The sequence below is a fragment of the Chenopodium quinoa genome, unplaced genomic scaffold (genome assembly GCF_001683475.1).
Source record: "Chenopodium quinoa cultivar QQ74 unplaced genomic scaffold, ASM168347v1, whole genome shotgun sequence".
NCBI classification, from domain to species: Eukaryota; Viridiplantae; Streptophyta; class Magnoliopsida; order Caryophyllales; family Amaranthaceae; genus Chenopodium; species Chenopodium quinoa.
The window spans coordinates 1,787,464-1,813,652 of record NW_018743942.1 but is presented as its reverse complement, the minus strand read 5'-3'; the positions used below and the strand labels follow the sequence as shown (position 1 = coordinate 1,813,652).

Below are 26,189 nucleotides of genomic sequence, written 5' to 3'. Positions count from 1 at the left end.
GTTGTTGTTGTTGAACCAATGAATTGATTCGAGGGTCACAAATATCATATTATAATTTTCTTCCAATAATCTTCCATAAGTCGTTATCAATTCTTTTTGGCCTTGGCTTAATGGCTGCCCACTATTAGGGAGAGTCAAAAAAGTAGAAAATGGGTTTGATGAGGACATATATGTAGAATGTATGAATGAGATGAATCCTCCGAAATATAATGGCTAGAGGCAAAGCTTCCTAAGAAGCATAGTTCGCCGCATTGCGCTTTCACTATCATTACCCACTTCACTGTATAATTTGTACGATCATCACGTGTTTTCGCCACTTGGAGGTCGGTACTATAGCTACAAAAACAGTTACTTATCAGTGATATAAATGTGATTTAATTTAATTAATGATATGACATTCAGGATTCTATTCAACAATTGAAATTACGTGGAGTGTTATGGTATGGTGTATAAGAGTTTAACACCAGTGTAATACGTGTTCATTGTGGAGGTTGACACATTATTGTAAACAATTTCAGGAGGTAAGCTAACTGTATTTGTACACTATAGTAATTCTTAAAGTACGTACCTAAGTGTTATTGTATCATATTGAAACTATTTACTAGCTAACCCATCACAATAAAATAACTATCGAATTCCGCCGACAGGTCATACACATGAATATTATACTTCGGAATATTCAAATGTATTCCGACAAATTCGTAACATCATTTTTTATTTTATTCAAAAAAGAGAGCTAGCTAGTGCTAGTCATAGTACATACATCATCCTAAACATGGCGAGCTGAGTGCAAGGGCCACTCCACAAAGGAGTGATATCTATTACATATATAGCTCATGTATGTATAGTACTTATCAACTCTAATACATGCATTCAACTATAGTCGATGGGACCATAATTATTTACAAAACAAAATAAGCTTACCAATAATATTCATCTAATCTGCTCATATTCTATAATATTGGATTGGATCAATATATAAGAGGACTAATATCCATCACAGACTTTTACTTCTATGCCCTCATCACAATATTATGTCTATAAATAGCTTGGCCTTCCACAAAAGTCATATCATATTATCTCATAACTCTCTCACTAAAAAGTATTGAGTGAGCGACGGAGAGAAAATAATAAGATCATACACACGAGTGCATCATGGGATCCTTAGCAGAAGTCGTGGAAGACTGCTTTGGAGTCCTCCAATTATATAGTGATGGGTCGATATATAGGGCAAATGTCTCCGATATAGATTTTGGAGAATTTAACAATAATAAGAGTAGCCAAGAAATAGTTGGAGAAGATTGTATAGTTGAATGGGAAGATTGTTTGTTTGATGAGAAAAATCAACTTAATTTGCGTGTTTATAAGCCTAGTTATAAGAATAGCATGAGCAAAAAGTTGCCAATTTTGTATTACATACATGGAGGAGGTTTCTGCCTAGGCTCTCGCACGTGGCCTAACTGTCATAACTGCTGCCTTCGACTTTCCTCTCAACTTCAAGCTCTTGTTATTGCACCTGACTACAGGTTAGCTACATAACCACTTTCTTTTCATTCGTATTAGCTTATTCATACGTCTTTTATACAACAGGTGTATAATATATAATTAGTGGTTATATGATTCTGAAATCGCCTAGCTTTATCAAGTCACGCTTGGTGTACATAATTAGTGGCGGGTTTTACCCTATGACCTTGAAGTCAGAGGTGTTCTTCATACCAAAGAAAATAGAAAACAAAAATAAGCTTTTTGCAAGGTTGATTTTTACATATAATTACAACTTTATTTTTCTTGATCATAAGTCTCATCACTTTTAGAACGGTTTCATTCAGTACGTGAATCTATACTCATATATTAAGTTTTAGTTTTTTTTTTTTTTAGGGACTCATATGTTAAGTTAGTACTAGCTCTTACACGTATTGTGTATGGATAAAATATTTTTTTTATGATTAGGGTATTTCTACAATTTCTCACCATTTTTGTAGAAATAACTTGTATATCTAGCATTAAACCCCTGTTTGGTTTTATGTAAAAAGTTTTCATAGAAAATGATTTTTGAACTATTTCACATCTTCCTTTATTTTTTTAATTTGATTGTCAAGGGGTGGAAAATTACATTCAGATTAATGGTGGAAAACATTTTCCTTCACAAAAGAAGGGAAGTCATATTTTCCTCTCTTCTCCTTATCTCTTTTATACTTTCCTCTCATCCATCCCTACATTTCCACTCCTATTTTTAATTTCTCTTTACCTTTTCTTAATTGTAAGAACCAAACAAAGAAAAATTATCTTGCTACTGTAGTTTTTCTTGAAAATATATTTTCCATAAAAACTATTTAAAAAAAAAAAAAATAGAGGATAGCAATATTTTGATACATATTAAATTCATTATGGAGTATATATTTAGAACCTAAACAATGGACTTCACACTCATTTTGATTGAATGGATTTTTGGATCAGTTAAATCAATTGCGTGTTTCAAAAACATAAGATATTACTCCGTAGTATTATACTAATATAGCAATATGTTACCCTAACGTAACTTCAACAAACATTCTTGCTTCTTAGCCTACATAATCATCCTTAAGAACAAGTGCCAAGTACACTCTTTGAGCCAAATACTTGTCTAATTAATTTTGAGTTCTTTAGCCTTCTTGGCTTTTATTTATTATTTTATTTTTTAATCCTAAAACCTTTATCATGTACGGAGTATATTTTATATCTATTCTAATAACCGACTCATTTAAATTTTGCACGATCCACACACATATGATAGAATATTTGACTTTTCCTGTAATAATTTAATTTGGTAAAATAGTATCTTTCCTTCGTCCACACATACATGAGTGGTTAATTATTTTTACTAATAAATCGATACAGAACTAATTAAGCACCATGCATGAAGTTGATTTTGTCATCCCACTTCTCGTACCAAACATTTCCGATATTTTAAAACACTATGCCAAGGTTAAACGTGCGTGGTCTAAAACTTTTTAGTTTGGTTCGAAAAGGATATGCTCCATTTAAAAGGAGCTAGCGAAAAAGGCAAAATTTGGGGTCCATTATTTGAATGTTGTCTTAGTCTCCTCTTTAATCACTAGCTCATATTAAGATATTGTCCATTTTTTGGGATAATGTATACTTGGAAAATTATTATTGGTCAACCTTAAGATTGGGAAAAGTATGATAATAATTCAAGAGAAAATTTTGATTGCTACAAAGTTTTTGACAAACAATTCACCCAAATTCTTATATCTTCTCAACCCTTTTCTTATAATATATTTCCTCAAACCCTTATGTATAAGAATGCAACATAATTATCTTATCGAAAAAAAAAAAAAAGAATGCAACATAATTTAATACAAAATAATAGAGGTGTTATTATAATTTTTTAGATAATTAGATTCATTCATGTCCCATTTATAATCTATTCAACATTAGTTTGGTTTTATTTGAATAACTCGATCTTGAACCATTATTTCGTGTCTTATTATATATTAGAAAAGTACTGTGTGTTAATACTTTTTGTAACGGTATATATGAAGTAATATTTTTTTTTTTTTTTTTAAATGAGTAGGTTGGCACCAGAACACAAGCTGCCAGCAGCAATTGAAGATGGGTTAAATGCAGTAAAATGGCTACAATTACAGGCTAAACAAAGAGAAAAGGGTAACCCTAGAAAAGATCACAATCAAAACGATCAAAATACGTGCATGAAATTGCTAGAAGATGGAGTAGACATTGAAAAGGTGTTCATTATGGGAGACTCTTCGGGTGGAAATATTGCCCATCATTTGGCAGTCCGTTTAGGACCCGGATCTCCCGAACTTTCACCGGTCCGGGTTTGTGGCTATGTGCTTTTAGCTCCATTTTTCGGCGGGTCTCTTAGGACCATATCCGAGGCTAATGGTCCTTCTGAACCCGTTCTTACCTTGGACTCCCTTGATAGGTAATTTTTATTTAATACTTCATAGTATATTTCATCACCAACTTTTTTTTTTTCCATAAATTTTTAAATTACCACCCAAAAATGTATTCATTTTCAAAATAACCACCCGTTTAATTTTTTATTTTATTTTACCACCCCTTAATTTAAAAAACTACTCAGATTACCACCCATTTCAAAATTCCGATGGAATTTTGTTATAAGGACCCACCCAATGGCTAGTAACGGCTATGCCTAAGCATTTACAATCAACCATGTCTTCACTTCACCTCCTCCTTAAACCAATTTATTGAGTACAAGACAACCTAAAACTAAAAGAAAACAACTAAAAAAAACCAAGAGCATGCTGTCCGAATTGCCACTACTACTGATCATCTTCTTCCTTTCACCACTAAGAGTCGTTGGGTGGGGCCCACATAAGAAAAATTTACTTGAATTTTGAAATGGGTGGTAATTTGAGTAGTTTTTTAATTTAAGGGGTGGTAAAATAAAATAAAAAATTAAACGGGTGATTATTTAGAAAATGGATATATTTTAGGGTGGTAATTTAAAAATTTTCCTAACAATTTAATTAGACATTTGACTTAGCTTGTCGATCTCTATGTCAAATTGTTAATTGATCAATTATTGATTAACTCCTTTTTCAAACACGTAACCTTGATTATTTTATATATGTGCTTATTGTAAAGATGAGTGATATAATCCGCCAGCCAAAGGAGAAAAACTTGTTCTTAATTTAATTTAATTAATAAGAACTCTGTATGATGGAGGAGTTTTTATAAATTATCAATATGATCTAATGTGGACAATTGTATTTGGTGTCATATGACAAACTTAGAATACTATATTTCTCAAAAAAAAAAAAAAAAAAAAAAAAAAAAAAAAAAAAAGAATACAATATTTCACAATCATGCATACGATTACAAATATTTAGAATCCAAATCATAATTATTACTTTTAAAATGAGGAATTATTGTTTTACTAATGAATGTGTGATTTTATCAATATAATTAATCCTCATAAATCTTCAATTTATATTGAAAAAAATCAAACTTCTAACTGCATATTATTGTATGTATTCAAGTTAATTACAGTATCTAAATAAAATTAAAATGAATACTTCCTCTATTTGCTAAGTATTCAACATCTAAACCTAACCTCTATAAACCTTGATCACACTACATTCATATAATTTTATTTTATTTTGATATTTTAAAGTTTAACTTACTAATTTTGGAACAAATTAGACTAAATATAGTAGCCTACTGGAGTACGTACAATTATTGAGACCTAATACTTTGTATAATATAGAATTGAATTATTTTTTATTTTAAAAAAAAATTAAAAAAAAAAACTATTCAACTGCATAATATAATAGCTAAGGTTGAGGCCTACCACAATTAGAAATTTATATCTGTAGTCATTATCAAAACTTTTCCATCTAAAATAATGATGACTCCATTCTTTAAAAAATTTAGTTATCATTATCACTTGTTAGTTGTTTACGTCATCAACAATACAACACAGTATTATGAAATACACCGTATTGTTGTCTTACAACGTATTTTACATTTCCTAAAATAAAAATATAAAAAAACGTATTTTACATTTATTTAGAGTTAAATACAAATTCCCCAGAAAAGAAAATATATACTACCTTCGATTTTTTTAGTTGCAATTTCGGGGTATTATTTGTGAGATATAAAATATTCCAAAGTTGCAACTAATAATATCGGAAAGTATATACAAATTCAAAATCTTCCACATCAATACATCATCCAAATATTTTTTTTTTTGTCATGGGTTTACGACTTTACGACAATGAGAGATGTTGAGTTTTTTTTTTTTCAAAAGAGTAGTTTTTTTTGTAAAAAAAAAAAAGAGAGAGAGAAAGAAAAGGGATCATATTAATACTTCTATGGATCAATAATCAAACAATTTTATTTAAAATTTGTTATTTTAAGATAATGTGTTTGGTGAAAAGCTGAAATCTAAAAGCTGTAAATGGTTGTATTAACTAATTTTGAATAAATCCCTTCAAAAAAAAACTAATTTTGAATAAATGATTGTATTAACTTAAAGGAGGTATTTTGTTAGCTTATACGTATTTTCAGGTCAAATTAAAATCATACTCCCATTTAATCCAAAATCCTACCTCAACTATCTTCTCTCATTCAATGCCTTTATTAGTGCTTGTTTAGTTCACCTTATTTTTGCTTAAATTATCGATTTGTCTAATTTGACCAAACTTTTACCTTATGTATACGATAATTAATGACATATATCAAGTGGAGTCTTGTATGTTAGATTTGTATTAATATGTAATTATTATAATTTTTTCATTACGAAATTAAAAATATTTAACGATAAAAAACCGCACATAAAATGTTGATCTGATCCAAATTATATTTTCTAATTTGATCTAATATGAACTTAATTTATTTTTTCTAAAACACGTAAAAATAACTTGAACTAAACAACGCCTTAGTCATTTTGCATACTCAAATATCTTAAGCAATCACGTATCATGCCAATCAGCTAACTATTTACCAAGAACTTTATAAAATTATTGAGCTTATTTGGCGGGATAGGCTCACCACCAAACACTCCAATTAGCTTATTTCATGATCATCAATCAACTAATATTGATGAAATAAGCTAATTTCTATCTCATATAACTTTTTACCAAACACCTTAGCTTTAATACAAGTAAATTTTATTTGCAGATACGGAGGAGTAATGATTACGATAACAACGCTAAAAAAAACACCAAAGTATTTATTAGATTATAGACAATACCGTAATAGTATGAGTTGCCAAAATTAGATAGTGGAGTCGTATCTGTTATGGGCCGATGAAATCCTTGAGCAGTACAAGACATACTTGTTTCAACAAATTAGTTGCAAACATCATCTTAGGTTGATAATCTCATGATTTGCTGATTCATAATGTCACAAAAAGCAGAAATAATTGGTTTAGTATGTAAATTGATTCATTGGCTAACGCTTAGGCTTTTTGCATGTGATGACAAATAAATACTAGTAGATCATTTGGCAAATCAACTCTCAATACATAATGTCCTTAATCTTTCCAAAAAATAAATAATAAATAAAATTAAATAATGTCCATAACCTGTTTGATCCTCATTGGAGAATAAAGCAATATAAATCATTTTAATCATATTATCATTTTATAAGCAAAAATGTTAGTAATTTATCTCTTTCAATGATGGATGTGGATCCGGTGGGCGGTGGCCTAGGATTATTTGACATTTGATGAATTTTACCTAGTTACCTCTTTTTTTTTTGGAAATGTTACCAAAAATATTGGTGAAGGAGAGTATCAAAATATCATTTTCAAATATCGAGGAATTGAGACAATATAACAATCTATACTATATATTTAAAGGCGTTCCTAATTAAATTTACGTGTCACGTGGCATCTTCTTCAAGTATTTCATTTTATTAAAATTATATTGCCTACCACTAAAGTATACCATATCATATGTTATTTTATTAAAATTAAATATAATTAAGGATATTAATCATGAAATTAATGTAGTAATTCGGGACATCGCCTGAGGCCAAAAACTAGTTAATTTCTAAAAAGAGTAATTTGTCTTTAAAAAAAATCTAAAAAGAGTAATTTTTTATTTTTATTATTTTAAAAATCCACCCTCATCTGAAACATTATCCTATATGTATTTGTATTTTAAATTTTTAAAAGTTATGCGTTTAAACCTAAAACGCCAAAAGAACTAAACATTTTTTTTTTCATTCCCTTTTTAGGTTTTGGAGACTATCTCTACCTAAAGGAGAAGATAGAGATCATCCAATAGCAAACCCATTTGGACCATCTAGTCCAAATCTAGAATTGGTATACCTTGATCCAATGCTTGTTATAGTGGGTGGCAAAGAGATCATGAAAGATAGAGTGGAGGACTATGCAAAGAGGTTAAAGGAGCTTGGCAAAGACATTACTTATGTTGAATTTGAAGGCCAACACCATGGTTTTCTCACACATAATCCTTGCTCCCCTGTCTCTAACCAACTTTCTCAACTCATCAAACGATTCATCTTTGCAGGAAAATAACCCTACTCTGCTAAATAATTTTCACCCCTATACGTTTGCAATTTCTTCGGAGTATTAAGTTTCTTTCGCGCCCCATCCCCCCACCCCTTTTTTCTTTACTATGTTTCGTGCTTGTGTAGATAAATATGTTAAACACCAAATTACATACTAGAACTATGATTGTCATCCTTCTGGTGAACATTTGAAGATAGTTGATGAAGATATACGGATCAAAAAAAATGTGGCATTCTTTGATTATAATAGAGTGATTATAACTTTTTGCGCATGATAGTATACCTATTAATTGGGTAGTAACTTTGGTTTACAAAACTTTAGATTGAGCTCTATTTCGTTCTAAGTAGTTATTGAAATTCAAAAAAGTCTCAACACCAAAGATTTGAAGAAGATGTCAGTACTGAATGGTAACATGAACTCCAAAGTTTACAATAGTACAGCAAACATTGGCTGTAGACAAACTATAATGATGGTCACCTACACCAATTTATTGGTAGGGGCCGAGGTTGTGCCAAAACGCGATTTTAGAAACAGACATGAGGAGGGATCAGCTTTCCAGGATTCATAATATTGTTGGGATCCAGAGCTGCTTTTATGCTTTTCATTGTCCTCAAATTTTCTATCCCCAGCTCTTGTTCCAGGTACTGAAACAGAGAAAGGAAAATACAGATAAAATAATGGACATCAAACACTGCATTCTTATAACAATCTAGCAAGTAAATCTAGAAGGTTTTGAAAAGTTCGTCTCGCAAGAATGAATGAGAAGTCAAAAGACAATAATACTATTCAGGGAATCCGGTCAATAAATACATGGTGATTTAAAATCTACATTCTAGCTTGGACAAAATGATTAGCAAGCGCATAGAAATCATATTTTTACAAATTATACTAGACTAAACTAAATCAAAAGAATTCAGTGCAATACCTTCATTTTACCAGTACCAACTCCATGTTCTCCAGTACATGTTCCTGCCCAATTGAAAGAACCAGCATAATTAACATATTACACTAGAAACAATAGGATTTGACGCTAGTCATTGAACCTCCAAAAGAAATTTGATGATCAAAGAGGAAGCCGGGAAAAAGAAAAGGGGGGGGGGGGGTTGTTTTGGGAATTCTCAGAATGTTGGCCATAAGGGTCTAACTTGTAAAGCGTCATCAATACTCAGAAGGATACCTTCCATTGACAAGGCTGCCTGGACCATGAAATGATTTAGCCTTTCAGCTTCTTTTCTGTGCTCTTCGTTGTTAGGATCAAATAAGATCAAGGTATGAAAGTTCCCATCACCAGCATGGGCAACCACTGCACTGTTTTCATTGCCCATAATAATATTTAAAAGAACAAAGAAAAAAATAACAGAAATTTGGCAGTTCATCTCAAAGTTACCGCATTCTAAGCATGCAGAAAGCTAGTGGGGAAAAAAACATTTACCAGATTAATGGAGATGCATCCAGGACCTCTTTTGACTTTGATATTAGCTCAGCAAGTTGCGACAAAGGCACACAAACATCCTGGTAGGACAAAGTTCATGACTAAGATGAAAGCTTTAATTAAACAATCCAGCACATTGAAGTAGCTACTGGAAAATGCTGCTTCAATATATAAAGTGTGCAACAAGAATAGATTAAAGATATAAATGTAAATAAGAGTTCAAAAATCATTTAACAGTCTACTAATATCAACATTGGCTAACCTCATAACACATAACACAACAAGAGGATACAATGATTCATAGACAATAAAGGTGGAAAAGAAGTTCTCATTTCTAAATTTTCTATATTAATGGGATTAGGGGATATAAACAGTACTTGAGCTGCAAAATGACAAAGTCCTCCAAAAATGGCCACCCAACACACGCAGGACAAAAAAAAAAAAAAAAAAAAAAAAAAAAAAAACCAGGTGAAACTGGAAAGAAATAATCAACTGACCGAAATCATTGCTTCATATTCAGGTTCCATTGCAAAACACGCCCAGAGAGCTTCCTTCCTCATCTGCATAATAATGCAGAGCAAAAAAGGTTTATGTTGTCACCTTTATTTATTTATTTTTTTCTTCTCATTAGTTTCTCTTCATGTCTCCACTCATCTAATCATCTTCCTTTTTTCCACTTTGGGGGAGGGGAAAGAAGAATAACATTCATGGAAATACAAACCAATTCCAAAGCTTACTAAGGCCCTGTTCTCTTCACCATAGATAGATAGATATGAGAAGTCAAATAGCCAAATTACCTTCCAGAGCTCCTTTTTAGCTTCAGGTTCTTCTGCAAAAATAAAATCCGAACCATTATGCTCAGAAGCGATCTTCTGGACCAGTCTTGTCTGTTCACGTGAATATGCTTCTGCAAAAAGAGGAAGAGACATAATATTATCATTCAGCAACAGATAAATGCAATCTGTAACTTAAAATAGATTCATTGACATAATACGAGCAAGCATTAAACCTTGATGTTTTCTTATGTCCTACCCCCATCCTACCTCTTGCCCGCCAACAAAAATCACCAGCAAACAATTATATGGCTTTCAGGAAAACAAAACAACATATAGCCCTCCTGATATCTCAATCAGAAACCCAAGCATGGACACCAACACAGACACACACATTTATATCCTTCAGAACAACCTGCCCCCAGTCTTGGACTTTATGAGCAATGTATTGCAAGTGACCTCTATCAGGCAAGCACCATGGTTGCTTTATACAAAATCTATATCAGAAATAGCATAGTTGAACAAATTCATTATTAAAGCTTTAAATTTTCATTTCATTCAGGTCATTAAATCTGCTCAAACACAGACATACATAGAATCAGGATCAGAATTCAGAAAGCTTTAAATATTCATTTCCTCCAGGTCATTAAATCCGCTCAAACGCATGCCTATATAGTTACCTGACAATTTGGTTTTCCTTTTCAGTAAAAACAAAAAAACAAAACAAAGCACTCTGTAGTAAATTTTACAACCTCTGTCCTCTTTTAATCACAACAGATTCTTTTGTGAGAAGTTGCTAAATAATTGCAATATTAGTTTGTTTGGTTAAAAGTATATCTTCCTATGTATCACATGGATCCCTTTTCCTACCTCTCTCCATTTGTCTTGTCTCCTTAATTTATGTGCAACCCCTCCCCCCATCCCCCTACATTGCAAAATTGCAAACAAAAAACAAATGAAGTATAATATGTAATAGACTGAATTTCGGTTGTAATATAATTGTACTAAGTGATTCAATTAACGGAAGAAGGGAAGATTTCTCATATGATTAACCAAGCTTACAAAGGATAATTAGTAGCTTGAGGCTACAAGTCTCTAAGCCACTTTAGGTAGCCACTCTCTTGAGATTGCCTTACAAGTTTCTGGATGAAACTCTTACTGCCTAATTCTACCATTCTTATACTAATGGTCAATACTTGACCTTAGGAAGAATACATGTGACTAATTTACTAAAATGGAAAGACCAACAATAAACATAACTAAAGTAGCTTGCCCTGCTTCTTTCTTCTTCTCTTAATTGCTTTTGTCATGTTGCAAAGAAATGCCTTCCCTAGGCTGTTGCTGCTGCCGTTTCTCGCGCCTCGTGTACACCAACGGTGGTTGACCTTGGTCCATCACAATACTCCCCCCCCCCCCCAAAGCTTCACCTTGTCCTCAAGGTGGAAGGACGGAAAACGATCGACCATGGACGGGTAATCTTCCCATGTGGCTTCGAACTCGGGCAGACCCAACCATTGAATAAGGACCTCTAGGACCACCTTGTGACCACCCCTGCGCTTTCGAACATCTAACACCTTTTCGGGTTTGACTACCAATTCCAAGTCTGCCGTGAGTTGTGCCGGAATGGTTTGACTGATAAGTACCCCCACCCACCGCTCGTTTTAGTTGCGAGACGTGGAAGGTGGGATGGATTTTGCACGAACTGGGAAGGTCCAGTTTGTACGCCACCTCGCCTATGCGCTGGAGAACCTTGAACGGCCCATAGAAACAGGCTGCTAGCTTTTCGAACGGCCGTTTAGCGAGGGACCTCTGACGGTAAGGGCGGATTTTGAGGAACACCTCCTCCCCCACCGCGAATTGTTCATCCCGCTGATGCTTATAGGCATTGATCTTCATAAGCTGTTGGGCTCGAATGAGATTCAATCGGAAATTCGCCCCCACCCCTGAAAACCCCTCCCCTGCTGCCGGAAACCGCCGCCCAGCCACCCCTTCCCTTCCCCCACCCCCGAAAACCCCTCCCCAGCAGCCAGACACCTGCGAAAACCCTTCCTCCCCCTCGAAAACCCCTCCCCAGCAGCCCATCCACCCTCGAAAACCCCTCCCCAGCAGCCCAGCCACGAAATCGGCCACAAAATTGGCCACAAATGGCCGAAATCGGCGACATTCAGCCATAATATCGACGACATTCAGCCACGATTTCGGCCACAAACGGCTGAAATCGACTGGTTTAGGGTATTCAGCCCCATTTTCGGCCATTTTCGGCCATTTGCGGCCGAAATCAACCATTTTCGGGCATAGGTGGTGGTGATTTGGTGGGCATCGGTGGTGTTCGTGTGGTGGGGCAGCTGCTGGGTTAGTTTTAAGTTTTTTTTTCTTCTCTATTTTTCTCAACCAATTACATATTGACACGTGTGCAAAAAAAAAATTCACAAATGTTTACCTGATTTACCGGTTGCAAATCATTTGGGTGCAATAAAAATTAATACCCCCTAAAGTTGGGAGTGATAGATAATAATCGAAAGTTCGGATTAATATGGGCAGACGAGGCAAAGTTCAGATTAATGGGAGCAATTTCTCCTAATATGAGTGTCATATTTTGAGCTAATAATGAACATTACTACAGTCTACAATTATTACATGAAAACTCAAAACAAATATCAGAACCCAGACCATGAAGAGAGAGAACAATTAACCTGTTCCAACAAATTCAAACAATAAAGTAGGTGTTTCAGGCAAATTTGATCCATTAGCAATATTTATTGCCTTTACTTGAACCTCATCCATAAGTTCTACCCTGGATACCTGGTTAATGAGATAATATAGTAAGTAGACTTTGAAAACCAAGAATGCATATGAATTTTGACAACCAAGAATTACTTAAAGTGGTCGTGTCAATTACATGCTAATTCGAAAGATTATAAAAGGAAATAAACCTTGGATTGTTAAGAGTTGAGCGAGTGTTTTAAAATTAAAAGGGGTTTCAAACAAAGCTTTTAATGGCATTTCAGTTAAAAGGGCATGGCTGGAAATCTGATAATAGCTTAGAGCAATCTCTGGACATGAATTAAAATTTTACAAACACTCAATCAGTTAAGAAATGATGAAACAAATAAAGTGCCACACAAATCTCCTCGTTACCTGTATTCCAGACATCATAGTGGCGATAGCAACATCAGCAGCATCCTTAATTGAAGGAAAGTTACACCTCGCAACCTGTACATATCACATCACAGTCAGTCTACACTAACAAGTTCGAGTGTACAGCCTGTACATAAGTTAAAAAACTTTTGCGGCTTAAAGTAGTTTACAAGAAAATGTCACAACTTACAAATTCTAATGAAGTAATTAGAGGGCAAGATCAGGAACACAAAATATATTTTAAATCCCTTTATCCCACATAGAATGTCCACATTGACATTTCCCACAAATTTACAATACAAGAAAATTCATTTGACTTCAAATTCAAAGTGAGGAAAATTGTTCACATTTTTGCTAGTACATCCAATCTGGATCCCAGAATAGAATAGTGGATTTCCTTTCTCAGATGGATGATATATAGCACAGTCAACAATTCAACAAAGACCCAAAGGGGGAAAAAAAACCCTTGTAAAAGCAAGTACATACTACTGAGTACTGAGGGATTTTCTGAAGGCGTAGAGTAACTTCTGTAATCACACCCAAGGTTCCTTCACTTCCAATGACTAGCCGGGTCAAATCATACCTGACAAGCATTGAGGAAACTTAATGTCATCATTTAAACATTTACAAGGTTACAACTCTTGCAAAACGAGGAAAATGCAAAAGAGAAAGAGGAACAAATGATGAGCTTTAAGATGGATAAAATCCTGAATGAGATGACCCCTGAATCAATTATAAATCTCTTAAAAGTCAAAACATAGAATTTTGCCCATCTTTATCAAACAGGTAGAATTTACATTAGCAACTTAACCTAACTGGTGGCTCGATAATCATTTTCCATAAAATGACATGCTTAAATTGCATTACACCAGAAACAATTACTATCATAAAACATATCCAAAGTCTCTTCTAGATCCATGATCAAAACATAAATCCTGGTAAAACTGCTATACTTTTCTTACTCACATGAAGGTCTCAGTTCAGACTAAGCAAGTTCTACCAAAGTTACTCTTCCTATAAGGATCCTGTAGTTAAGGAACCTTTAAAGATGTATGAATGTGTAAAATGTGCATCAATTTCTTTATATAATCCATTCTGTTCTCAAGATCTTTATTTCTGTATCCACTATTAAGTTGTTTTGTCTGTGAGGTAAAGAGCTTAAGTGCACTAATTCACCGCCTAACCACCAATAAAAATACGCCCAGCCCATTCAACAAATCAAAATGTAGTTGACAACATCAACTTCTACAACATCCTTTTGATCCAACCAAAATGTAAGCCACAAATACGCGAGCTATCAATGTAATTCTCCTTCATGAAAGATTCTATGTAAATACTTCAATCTCATTCTTACATAATTCAGTTGTGATACATTGACTATGGAAGGTTTTTCCACACAATCATATAACAATTCTTCTGTTGATCTTCTCAAATCTGCTTAAGAAATGAAAAGGTCAGGATTTTGGGTAAAAAAAACAAAACCCTCTTAATGCTACTTGCTACTTTGCTCTCACCATGGAGCTGCTTTACTAACACTCTTCCTTCAGAGTAGTCTTCAAAGTATAATTCTGAAATAACTAAGCTCATCCTCAGTATTCAATATTACCAATCAACTTGATGCCCATCCCAACCTCAACAATAAGTTCTATCTCAGGTATCATCCCCAATTTCCTTTATTAATTGGATCTAAGAATAGTGTTGATGTTTTATGTCCATTATATAGCTACAATAGACTTCATGATCTGCCGGTTATTCAGTTCTATTCCTTTGATGGTGTTGCTGTCCATTAGAGTTTTACTCTTTCCGACCAAATTTTTGGAAGGAAAACCACATAGTTGCCACTCACCTTAACTGTTGATCCTTGTATGTTTTGACAATATTATTATTGAAAACTTGCTTTGCTCTTTTCTTAAGCTTTCCTTTCATGTTGGAAAACTACCGCTACAACCATCTATTTCACCCTAATAAAGTCCCGTCAAAGATGAAGGCTTCAACCTCAACTCAATATTTCAACAAACACCAATAAATCACAGAGAATAGGAAGACTTGTAAAGTCCTTTCTCCTAAAATTTGTTCAACGGACCACAATATTTTTCAAGTGCATGAGCATGTCATCCAATTTTGTCCATTATTTTGTTATATTCTAGGAATCTAGGTGTCTCAGGAATTTGGTGAGCTTTGTGATTCACTTTGTCCTATGGAGTCTATAGATTTTTTTTATTATTATTTATTTATTTAAAAAAAATTATAAAAAAAAAAAAAAAAGAAAAAAGAAAAAAAAAAATTAAGCGTTTTTTGGGACTCATGAGTCAGAAAGGAAACATGAGTTGTCAGATAGCAAGGAAAGCGAGATATCAGCTAATGGTGGGAGGAGTACTGTGGTAGGCGAGTGATGTCGTATCTTTAAGAACCTTGCTCATCAAGAGAGTTTGTATAATAAGATATCCTCTACGAATATCTTCTATCAGTCTTCCAGGGACCAGGGATGCTTCCCCTTGAGCATTCAGTGGAATTAAAAGGCAATATGAACTGATAATTCAATCTTTTTTGTTTATCTGTGGGGAACAATCTTCTCATTTGTTTGCATTAAAGTACCCTTATAATCTTATATATGGAAAATTGATTCAAACTTAGCAACTTAAATCAAATTGAAAAACAAACCCTGCTGCACTCTTTCGGGCACGATTCCCAGTCTTGACAACATCACCATTTGCTAAAACAACCTACAAAGCATGAAAAATATATATTTCTTAAGATTTTGTTATCCTCAAAACCATATGGAGTACAAGATAAGAAAGACTGACAACAAACCTTCAGATTGATGACATTTTCACGCATTGTTCCATACCTACATGCTAAGAAAAAATGCCATCAACATTTATGCTCTAACTGCATAAAAAATATTGAATCACCTATTTCTTAAACATTTCATGCTGCAAATATAGGCAATGCATAGAACATTGTACAAAATGAACATACTCACAAGAAGAGTACTAGTATAACCCAAAGACAATAGCAAATAAACAGTAGTAACTCAGTAAGCCTAGGGAGTAGGGCCCTCGAACATCCCCAGCATCATATCATTTCAAACTGGGTGTTAGCTCCAGTTACAGGATGCAAACTACAGTCTTGTCGTAAATCAATCTATTATTAGTGACCAAGAAATAATTGACAAGGTCACAATACTAGAATACTTAGCTCTTAGTATTAAATTTAATTTTCCTAATTTTAGATTTTTAAGTTGGAAAGAACAAGGCTAAGATAGTCCATCAGCTTTGCGTCGCAGGGCAGCCTGCCTAGAAAAGTAATTCACTCTGTAAGTCAAAAAGTCAACTACTCAAAACATAAATAAATTGGGTACCAACCTCACAGCTAATGAACCAGAGCAGCGCGTCGCACACATACCACCAATGGTAGCACCAGGACCTGTCCATTGAGATAAGATCCAATAACACTTGATCAACATACAAAGTAACCTTACGTATTGGAAGTACAGTAATCATCATAAGATGAAACGATATAAAGAAACCCATCAAGATATCAAAATTGAAATACAAAGGTGCAACAGTTGAAGCCCGAAGGATATATATGATAAAGCTTCAAGTAAACAAATAAGTACAATGATTATTGCTTCATAAAATGTTCATCTTAAAGTTCTTTTATATGGAAATTTAAATTTAACAGAGTAAAGAGCCACCCTTGGATTCCATATGTAATGAACCCTCCACACTTTACTTCCTCCAATATTTCATCTTTATTTGAAAAGGTACACTTCTAGGCATTGAAGCCCAAGCCTGTTGCCTAAGCTTTTAGAAAGGCATGGGCGAGGCCATTTCGATGAGGTGCACTGAGTTGTGAAAAAATGGGGCAGTAGCTGCATTGATTCTTTGTATGCACATTGTATTTACGAACAAAACCTTAATAGAAAGTATTGTGCCTCACACCTGCTTTGCACCTACGCTCTAGGACCCCAAAGACCTTAGTGTGCTCTGGAACTTTTCAGACACTGACCTTGAATCAAAACAAAGATTGATGTCCAATACACTTGAAAGATCCGTAAATCATATTTCCAAGCATATGCTATGTCAGCCATGTAATTTGTTTCTCTTCATTTTTTGCTCTATTTGAGGCAAGAACAATGACTATTTTCCAATATAAATATGAAATGTAACCAATTGTAACAAAATATCTCCAAAATCAATGATACAAACACATTTTCCATTAATGAGAACATTTTCAGCTGTACATTTACCATCTAAAAAGGAAATAATATCGCAGTTGTCATGTACCTACACTCCAGCAATAGTGACACATAATGAAGACCATAGTAAAATTTCAGCCAACTACTTGTTTGACACAGATACTTCAGTACTTGACTGCTTAAGAAGAAGCCTGGATATTTTGGATAATCAATCTCCATCTTACCAATACACCTATTTTATGGATAAAGCCAGAATACTTCAACCATAACATATTGGAGAAAGAATTTAAGCTCTTGATATAAGAGACACCAATTTCCCACTATATCAGCCCCTCCCAAAAGATGTTTAATACATCTAAATTTATTTATCTCGCAAAATAAGATAACTAAATGCCACTACATTGCTTCTTCAGTTCTTCTTATATCTGCTGGTCTATCAACTTCTTATGTATTATGGATAAAACCAGGGCACCCCAACCATATCATATTGGAGATAATATATGAGCTCTTGGTATATGAGACACTAATTTCCCACTTTATAGACCCCTCATTAAAGATGTTTACTACATCTAAATTCTCGATCTCTCAAAATAAGACAACTAAGTGCCACCCCATTGCTTCTAAATCTGCTGTCTATCAACTTATAGCATTCAGTTTGGACAATGTACAGGAAACGGATGTACTAGTTAGTACATAAAGATAGAGTTTATATAAGAATCAAATCAACAGCAGTGCAATATTATAAAAACTCTACAAAAAAACAAATGGAAACATCACAGTATCACACAGAAGAGTTAGTAAACTGTTACCAGGATCAAGAGGAAAGAATAAGCCATAAGGTTCCAAGTATTCATTTAACTCCATCCATCCAATCCCAGGCTCAACAACCACATCCATATCCCTGACATGTAATGCTTTAACACTCTGCAATCCAATTAGAAAAAATTTTGAGCTCTTAATAATTATCATACATAAGAGCCCTTACATATCTAATTTAAGCACATATATTAACTAAGTCAAAGGCCATTGTCTTTGACAGGTTTCCTTGCTTTGTGTGCATGGAGCTTAACTGCTTAACTTTCTGAACTATATTCCTCTTTCTCTAACCTTACACTAGTTACCTTATTCCCTCTCTCAATGTGTTTAAAACTTCAGTAAATCACTTTTGGTGCCATTATACTATTGTGAATCTAGATTCTTGTCGCATCTTATTAAACATCAGCAAGTGAGTTGTTTTTTTTAACATCCACGAGATATAGCCTTGAGGATCATCATTTTAATTTTATATCAAGAATCAGCATAATCTAAAGACAAGACTACATACTTTCATTTGTGACAAGTCAATGCAGACCCCTCCATGAGGAGATAAAGTATGACCCTCTATAGATGTAGCTCCACCATATGGTACGATAGGAACCTGCTCGTGAAAGAAAAAGAAACTTTTAACAAACTTGCAAAGGGGAATTCAAAAAGAGTTTCTAAGTATGGATCATATTTCTCACAAGAACAGGTCACACTAAATATGAGAAATTTAGTAAGATAACTAGCACATAGTTTAAGCTTCTAACAAGCATGTCAAAGAAACTATACCTTATGCTTGTTACAAGACTTAACAATCAACGAAACTTCTTGTTCGGACCTACAAATAATAAAATCAAAAAATTTTAACTTCCATAAGTAGAGGGTAAAAATATAACCAAAAACCGGTGCAGAATCAAGGAGGCAAAGATACAATAAGATAAGAAAGCAGCATATTACCAGATCTTGCATTCAGCAATCAAGCAATTCGTTATTAATTTAGAATTAGAAAAACTGGCTTTAAATAATACTCCCTTTGTCTCTTTATGTCTCTCCCAATTCAAATATTCCATTTGCAGAGCGTGAAACTTTGACCCCAAATATTGATCAGTATATATATAAGAAGAAACATGCTCATGTGTTATCTTGTTAGATTGGTTTGAATGTATAGTTTTCAAAATATCAATGTTCATAAATTTAGGTTATATATTTATTTTAGATTTTATCTCACTTAAAGAGGAGCATTGAAAACTGTAAATATGTCAAATGGAGCAAACATTAATGAACGGAAGGAGTACAAACTTTCCCCGATGGGTGCTAAATAATATGACCTGAGCACCATCAACATTCAACTATTTTGTGCTAAATTATAAAAACCTCACTGAAAAATCTGAACAAAATGAATTGACATAATTAAATTTTCAAGCAGTGAATAAAATAGTGATAGAAAGCTCCCAAACCTCGGAAAGATGACAATGTCAGGAATATTTACAGCTTTATGAAAGCTGTTTTGTGGTTTCCCATGCACGGATCTCTCCTCATAATCCATTGACATGTTTTCCTGTTAAAAGCCAAAAATTGAAATGATCCACCTAAAAAGATGATTTTTTTCAATGGCTGAATAAAAAAACTATTCAATTAGTATGCATTACCCCTTCTGCTCTTAAACAGAAATTGACATATACAAAAGATACAAAATGTAGAAACCATATTACGTTTAAGAAAAAAGACACTTTACAATTCATTTATTATAAGATATAAGGTCTAACGAAACACAGTATCAGTACAAGCACTATATTAGCATATATGGCAGTTTTACGGTTTTGTGTTTTGCCTGTTTTTACATTTCAGTCATATATAAAATTAGGATCCAATTTTTTGAAACCATAATAAAAAGTCTTCAATATGAGTTATCATTTTACAAAATCACCCTGGTCTAATTTCTGGAGTCTTGAAACCAAATATTAAAATAAAAAATGAAAAAGCGCAGCATATCTTTTAAGCTGAATTTCTACAATAGCATCCCCTAGGCTACACTATGATATAAAAGTCCGCAAAAGTTGTATTCTTGCTCTGGTGTAGCTAGGCAAAGCCATGATTTCAACTTTCATGATCAAATGAAAAACAATAGTTCTTGAAAATAGGTACAAGACCTAACCCACCATCTTTTGGAGAGGAGGAAAGCTAAGAAAAATAAAATTAAATGGGAAATAATAACAAAAATCGAATTTATAATGCACCAAATTGGCAACCAAAACTATTATATATTTCTTTCCTTCATCAAGTGGATTAAAAGCCAACTTTGGGTTATATTTTAAGTATACAAAAGGACTAGAACATATACTCTTCAGGCAATTTTGTATAATCTAGTGCACAACTCAACTATACAACTCTGCCACAAAATGAAGAATAAACCTCTTGAGGCAAAGAAAAAAAAGGCTAAAGTCATGAAATTCTATTCCTTCTATGTTATTTAAGCTAGGAGCATAAATATTCCAATCACAGAAGGGAAGATTCTATTATGAAAATTAAAAAACAAAATAAAGGAATAAACCAGTAAGTAGAGTGAAAATATATAGACCATATTAGTGGAGGACAGGTCAATAAAGAAACACAACCCAAAACACACTTTAGATAACCATTTATCAAGAAATTAAAATTAAAAAACACTAATGCACCAGTTTTTGCTTTATTTCCTTCAATTTATGGTGGAGCTTATAGTCTTCAAACACCTAACGAATTTTTTTTTACCATCATGAGCAACTTAACTTTCTAAGAGCCTATTTGTCCGGGTCAAAAGTGTTAGGTTTGGAAGGTGTGGAGTTCAAGGCATAAGGATGCATAGCTTTGGAGTATAAGCTTAATTATACCTCAAAATCAAGAAACGATTTTGAGATGATTCTAGTTGGAAGTGAAAGTCTGTCTCAAGAGTTTTCTAACAACTAGTCATAAGCTCGTTTAGGATAAAAAAAACAGAAAGTTATGACCGATTAACAAAGAGTTGTTTGCGCTACGAGGTCGCCCGAACCTATGGAAGATTTGCCCTGTAAAAGGTGCGCCCAAACTCGCAGGAAAAGTGACTCGAAGTCACTTGAAAAAGGTTTGGCCGAACCAAGCCAGGTTTGCCCGAACAACGGGTGGGTTTGCCTGAACCCACTTGCTCCTATTTTCTACAGTTTTGCTAAGGTTAGTCATTGTTATAAGGTATGATAATGAAGAGAAAGATGTAGAGAAAGAGAGCCTCGAATGAAAAAGTCCTAAAACTTAGAGTTTAAGTGTAAGGAGGGGTGTATTTGGGGTGGGAGCTTTCATGGTGCTTTGAAAGCCTAGAAACTACAGTATTCTTCATCAAAGATTACTCTATACTACCTCCGTTTCGCATTAGTTGCAACACTTTCTATTTTCGGCCGTTTCATATTAGTTGCAACACTACTATATTTGGAAAGGACCTATCATTATTTTATAATTTCTCTCTCCCACTAACCCCACTTTCACAAATATTTTATTATTTCTCTTTCCTACCAACCCCACCCACACTATTTTTTTATTATTTTTATCTCTTACTAACAATACTTTATATTATAACCCTATAAGCCTAGGCTATAATTTTTTAAAACTATGAGCCAAGCATGCTTTTACAATTAATGTGAAACGGAGCGAGTAGTACATTGGTGGGTTTTTCTCCCAGTTTTTGGTTTCCCACAATAAATTCTTCCTTATCTTGTAATATTGTTGTTTACTTGCTTTCCGCTCTTCGTTATTATAAATTTTCGTTAATCACATACAAGATAGCAGAGTCGATATCCCTTACAAAATGGAATTTGAAAACATCACATGTCTAGCGTCCAACCACAAGGACATTTTAAGATTTACAAAAGGCAAGTAAGGCAACAACTTTCCCACACTACATCTCAATCAAAGCACATTCTTTGCACTTTGTATTACAAATGAGAAAAGCGGAATGGAAGACATTATAAAATGTTGACTTCAATATAAACAAGATATAATTTTGGAAATTTTCTAAGGTATTATGATATTAAGCTAAATAGTGTGGTACTCTTGCATGTATGCTCTCATTGACCATCTTATTCTAGATATCCTCATTGACTAAAAGCACCAAGGTGACCGCCTAAATCCTCATAAAATCTACATCAATGTTTCAATAACCGAGAGGAACTAGCACCATTAGTATGTCCGACTCAAGATACCGTGGATAATAAAACCAACTATCATAACATACTATTTATTCTCTGCACATAAGTCAATGTTCACAAGGAGTCTCAGACACTAAATGTCATCATTGACTTTGTAGCACCAAGGTGTAGCCTTTATACTTGTAATATCTCGGCAACTTTAAATAACCTCAAAGAGAATGCCAATTCCAAATTCCAATACATTTCACAAATCCTACCATATTGCTCGTCCTAGAGCCAATTAACTTCACTACTTCATACAAGTCCAATGACAAGGTTGGAACATAAAGTAGCTTCTAAAAGACTTGATACTTGCTTAACTTTCAAGAATTCAAATAAAAGTATCCCATAAAAAAAATCATTCTATACATTCAAGATACAGTAAGCCAAGTAAGCAAAGGCAGCAATTACATTCAATCATCCAAGTTAAACAAATTTTATAAAATAATACCCCACAAATAGCCTTCAAATCATTGATGAGTTCTTGTGGAACACTTCTGTGAGAACCCTTCACCACAAACTCAGTACTTCCTTTACCACCAATGCCAACACCTCTGAACATAATTCAGAACACGAAAAACAACATCAACAACGACAATCAATAACAAACTTAATGTTACTCAAGTTCACACATTAAATTTCTCAACAATTACAAAAAAGCAAATGCATATAACTTATTAACCCAACACTCAACTTTTGCTCAAAAAAACTACAAGCAACATAGGAAGAATACAATCATTCAACAAGAACCACAGTTAAATTCTTATTTTATTTTGTTAAATTAATCATTTACATACTCACTAACAATGCTATTCGGACTTGGCTAGAAGTGGTTAAACAAGTGTCAACATAACCATCTTATATAAATTTTGCATGATTTTGGTCCATAAAGAACAATCTTAAGTATCACACAATCACACCTATATAGCTATACGCTATGGCTATGTGCAAGTGTCGAGTATCCGACACGGATAAACGAAGTTAAATAAAGAGTTCGAGTAACATAGCCGTGATACCCCACAAAAAACAAAGAATCAAACATAGTTACCCTGAAAATTAAATTAAAAATTGAAAAAATTAAATAAAAGGGAAAGATGAGAAACTCACCGAGAATCAGTATCGAAAGAGTCAGAGAAAGAGGGATTTGATTGAAATTGGATCAAAAGTGAAGCAGCTGAAATGGGGACTAAGTAAGATGACCACCATAAAAAAGGGTTTTTTCCTTTGGAAGAGATGACTTCAGAAACGGCAGTTGAAGGGGTGGTGTAATTCTGAAATTGGGATGATCGAAAATGTGTAAAGATTGTTCTGGAAGACGAGCGTAGACGAGAGAACCACCATGAAAATGCCATTGTTTAGCTCTGTTTTGACTTTTGTATTTTTTTTGTAATTGGGAGAATCAAATCAAACAGAAGTCTTGAACAGAACCTTGCAGTGGATGCGTATCCGTGCTTAAAGCCTTAAATTCAGCGCACCTTGTCTATCCATTTGTTGACATCTCGGTAATACCCCTCCATCTTTATTTGTTTGCCTCACTTAAAAAATGTGAATAATTAAGGATTGAATTAAAAAATTGCAAGTGGATAAGGGTGAATTTGTCTTTTTCACTTTTATGAATGTATGCAAGTGGATTTAGTGATGGGGATATTATTATATTAGAAAAAGGGGCAATCTTTAAGGAACATCCTAAATTTGAATATGAGATAAACAAATTGGGACAAAGGGGGTATAGGCTATAGAGGGCCATATGCAAATAGCACTGGGTCTAGCATGCTCGAGGTGTAGCACAACACCGCAAGGGTGATATGATACTTGTACTAAAGATGAGTATGGGTCATGTCAAGCCATGTGCTTTGGGGTCATCATAGAGTCATAGATCCCCTCAAGCTAAAGTCACTTGCCATGTCGGACTTTTCAAAAGGTCGGCTTATACAACACCGTGTCGGGCTTGCATGCTAAAGCCAGTTTTACTAACTTTAGCGTGATTTATTGTGCTAGTTTATGTTGTGTTATTGTGCTTCTCCCAAATAAAGACAACTCACGGCCTAACACATAATTATGGGTTGTGTCTTGTCGTGCTATACTTTTTCATGCTACGTCGTGTCATTCCTTGGGTCATTCCAAGACAGTCTCATCTTTATGTGGTATACTAAAGCTGTCAATTGTCAATTTTCCAAAAATTCGGCTCAACGAGAATTGAATCATTTTTAATCCGCATGTCAATCGAGAATCGAAAAATCGGCTGATTTGATTATAAGTCAACTTGGAACTGAACCAACCCAATTTTTCATAACCATATATGACCCATACCTAATATTAAACTAATTGTAACCTATTATACCTGAATTATTTACAACCCATTCACGTTTAACCAATTACCCAAATCATTAATTACAAGAAATCATTTCAGCATGAGGAAAACCCAAATATACTAGCCCCTTTTAACCTTTTATCCATTAAACATGTATCATATGAACTTTATGAATTAGTACTATTGTAAATTTGTAAGTGTTATAACTATTATTATAAAATTAATAATTAATAAATAACAATTAGTAAAAATAATAAATAATAAACAATAAAATTAATAAAGAATAAACAATAATAATTAATAATTATAATTAATTATTAATAATTATAATTAATTATCAATAATTAATAATTATAATAATTAATAACTAATAATTAATAATTAATAACTAATAATTAATAACTAATAATTAATAATTAATAACTAAAATTAATAAATAATAACTAATAATTAATAACTAATAATAATAACTACAATCAGAATTAATAAATAATAATTAATACTCCTTTAATACTCCCTTCGTCCCATATTACTTGACACAGTCTCATTTACCGTTGTCTCGCAATAGCTGACACGTTACTAATTTTGAAATAGGACCACTATTATAAAATTATTTTCCTTTACTATTTATGGGCCCACCGCTTTTTAGGAAATAATAAAAAATTTAGACTCACTCATCCATACACCTCGTTCAAATCCCCAACCCCATCTAAATCTCTCTTTTTTTTGGGGGGGGGGGTTTATATGAACATTTAATGTTGGACTTCAAAGAAGGCTTTTATAGAAGTTGCATTAACAAGTTCGATGGTGGCAAATGTTGGCTGGTAGCTGAAATTTTTTAGACCAATTTCTTAAATTTGTGTATTTTTTGTGAGGGAAATTGATTGACTTTGTAAAGTTTTGAATTTGAATAAAATGAAAACAAATTCTATAACTTTTAATTTAACTTTTGGTGAATTTTTCAGCTGATTTGGCACAATATAAATCTTATTTCAAAATAAAAATGGCAGCATGCAACTCTGTAGTAGAATTTAAGGTGCCCCCTCCTCCCCCCCCCCCCAATCTTGTAACTGGTAGGCCCACTTAGTTTTCCAGCAATATAAAATTATAGCGGGAGTATCCTCAAAAAAAGGAACCTTTCCTCTCCCCAACCATTTCGGGTAAAAGAACATCTTCTCTACAATAATAAACAAGTATTTGAGAGTGAGGTATATCTCAAGTGGTTAGAACTCCCCTGCCAATTTTAGGAGATTTTGGGAGTAATTCTCATCACTCACCCTCACACACACACACACACAAACACACACACACACA

General features: G+C 33.6%; 2 protein-coding genes across 2 annotated transcripts; one reads left to right on the top strand and one right to left on the bottom strand.

Moving 5' to 3' along the window:
- Positions 1-1,010: 1,010 nt before the first annotated feature.
- LOC110688848 (probable carboxylesterase 15) lies at positions 1,011-8,269 on the top strand. The gene is made up of 3 exons (XM_021865607.1): positions 1,011-1,526; positions 3,575-3,946; positions 7,732-8,269. The coding sequence occupies exons 1-3, from the start codon at positions 1,156-1,158 to the stop codon at positions 8,033-8,035; spliced, it is 1,047 nt and encodes a 348-aa protein (XP_021721299.1). The 5' UTR covers positions 1,011-1,155; the 3' UTR covers positions 8,036-8,269.
- Positions 8,270-8,280: 11 nt separating this feature from the next.
- LOC110688847 (D-lactate dehydrogenase [cytochrome], mitochondrial-like) lies at positions 8,281-24,039 on the bottom strand. The gene is made up of 18 exons (XM_021865606.1): positions 23,672-24,039; positions 23,016-23,118; positions 19,832-19,932; positions 19,164-19,212; positions 18,898-18,990; positions 18,383-18,497; positions 16,738-16,798; positions 16,184-16,220; positions 16,034-16,095; positions 13,859-13,955; positions 13,373-13,447; positions 12,928-13,036; positions 10,259-10,368; positions 9,959-10,021; positions 9,462-9,541; positions 9,207-9,337; positions 8,955-8,998; positions 8,281-8,673 (listed from the first exon to the last, which is right to left on the bottom strand). Exons 1-18 carry the CDS (start codon positions 23,914-23,916, stop codon positions 8,554-8,556), a joined length of 1,695 nt encoding a protein of 564 aa, XP_021721298.1. The 5' UTR covers positions 23,917-24,039; the 3' UTR covers positions 8,281-8,553.
- Between the last annotated feature and the right edge of the window lie 2,150 nt (positions 24,040-26,189).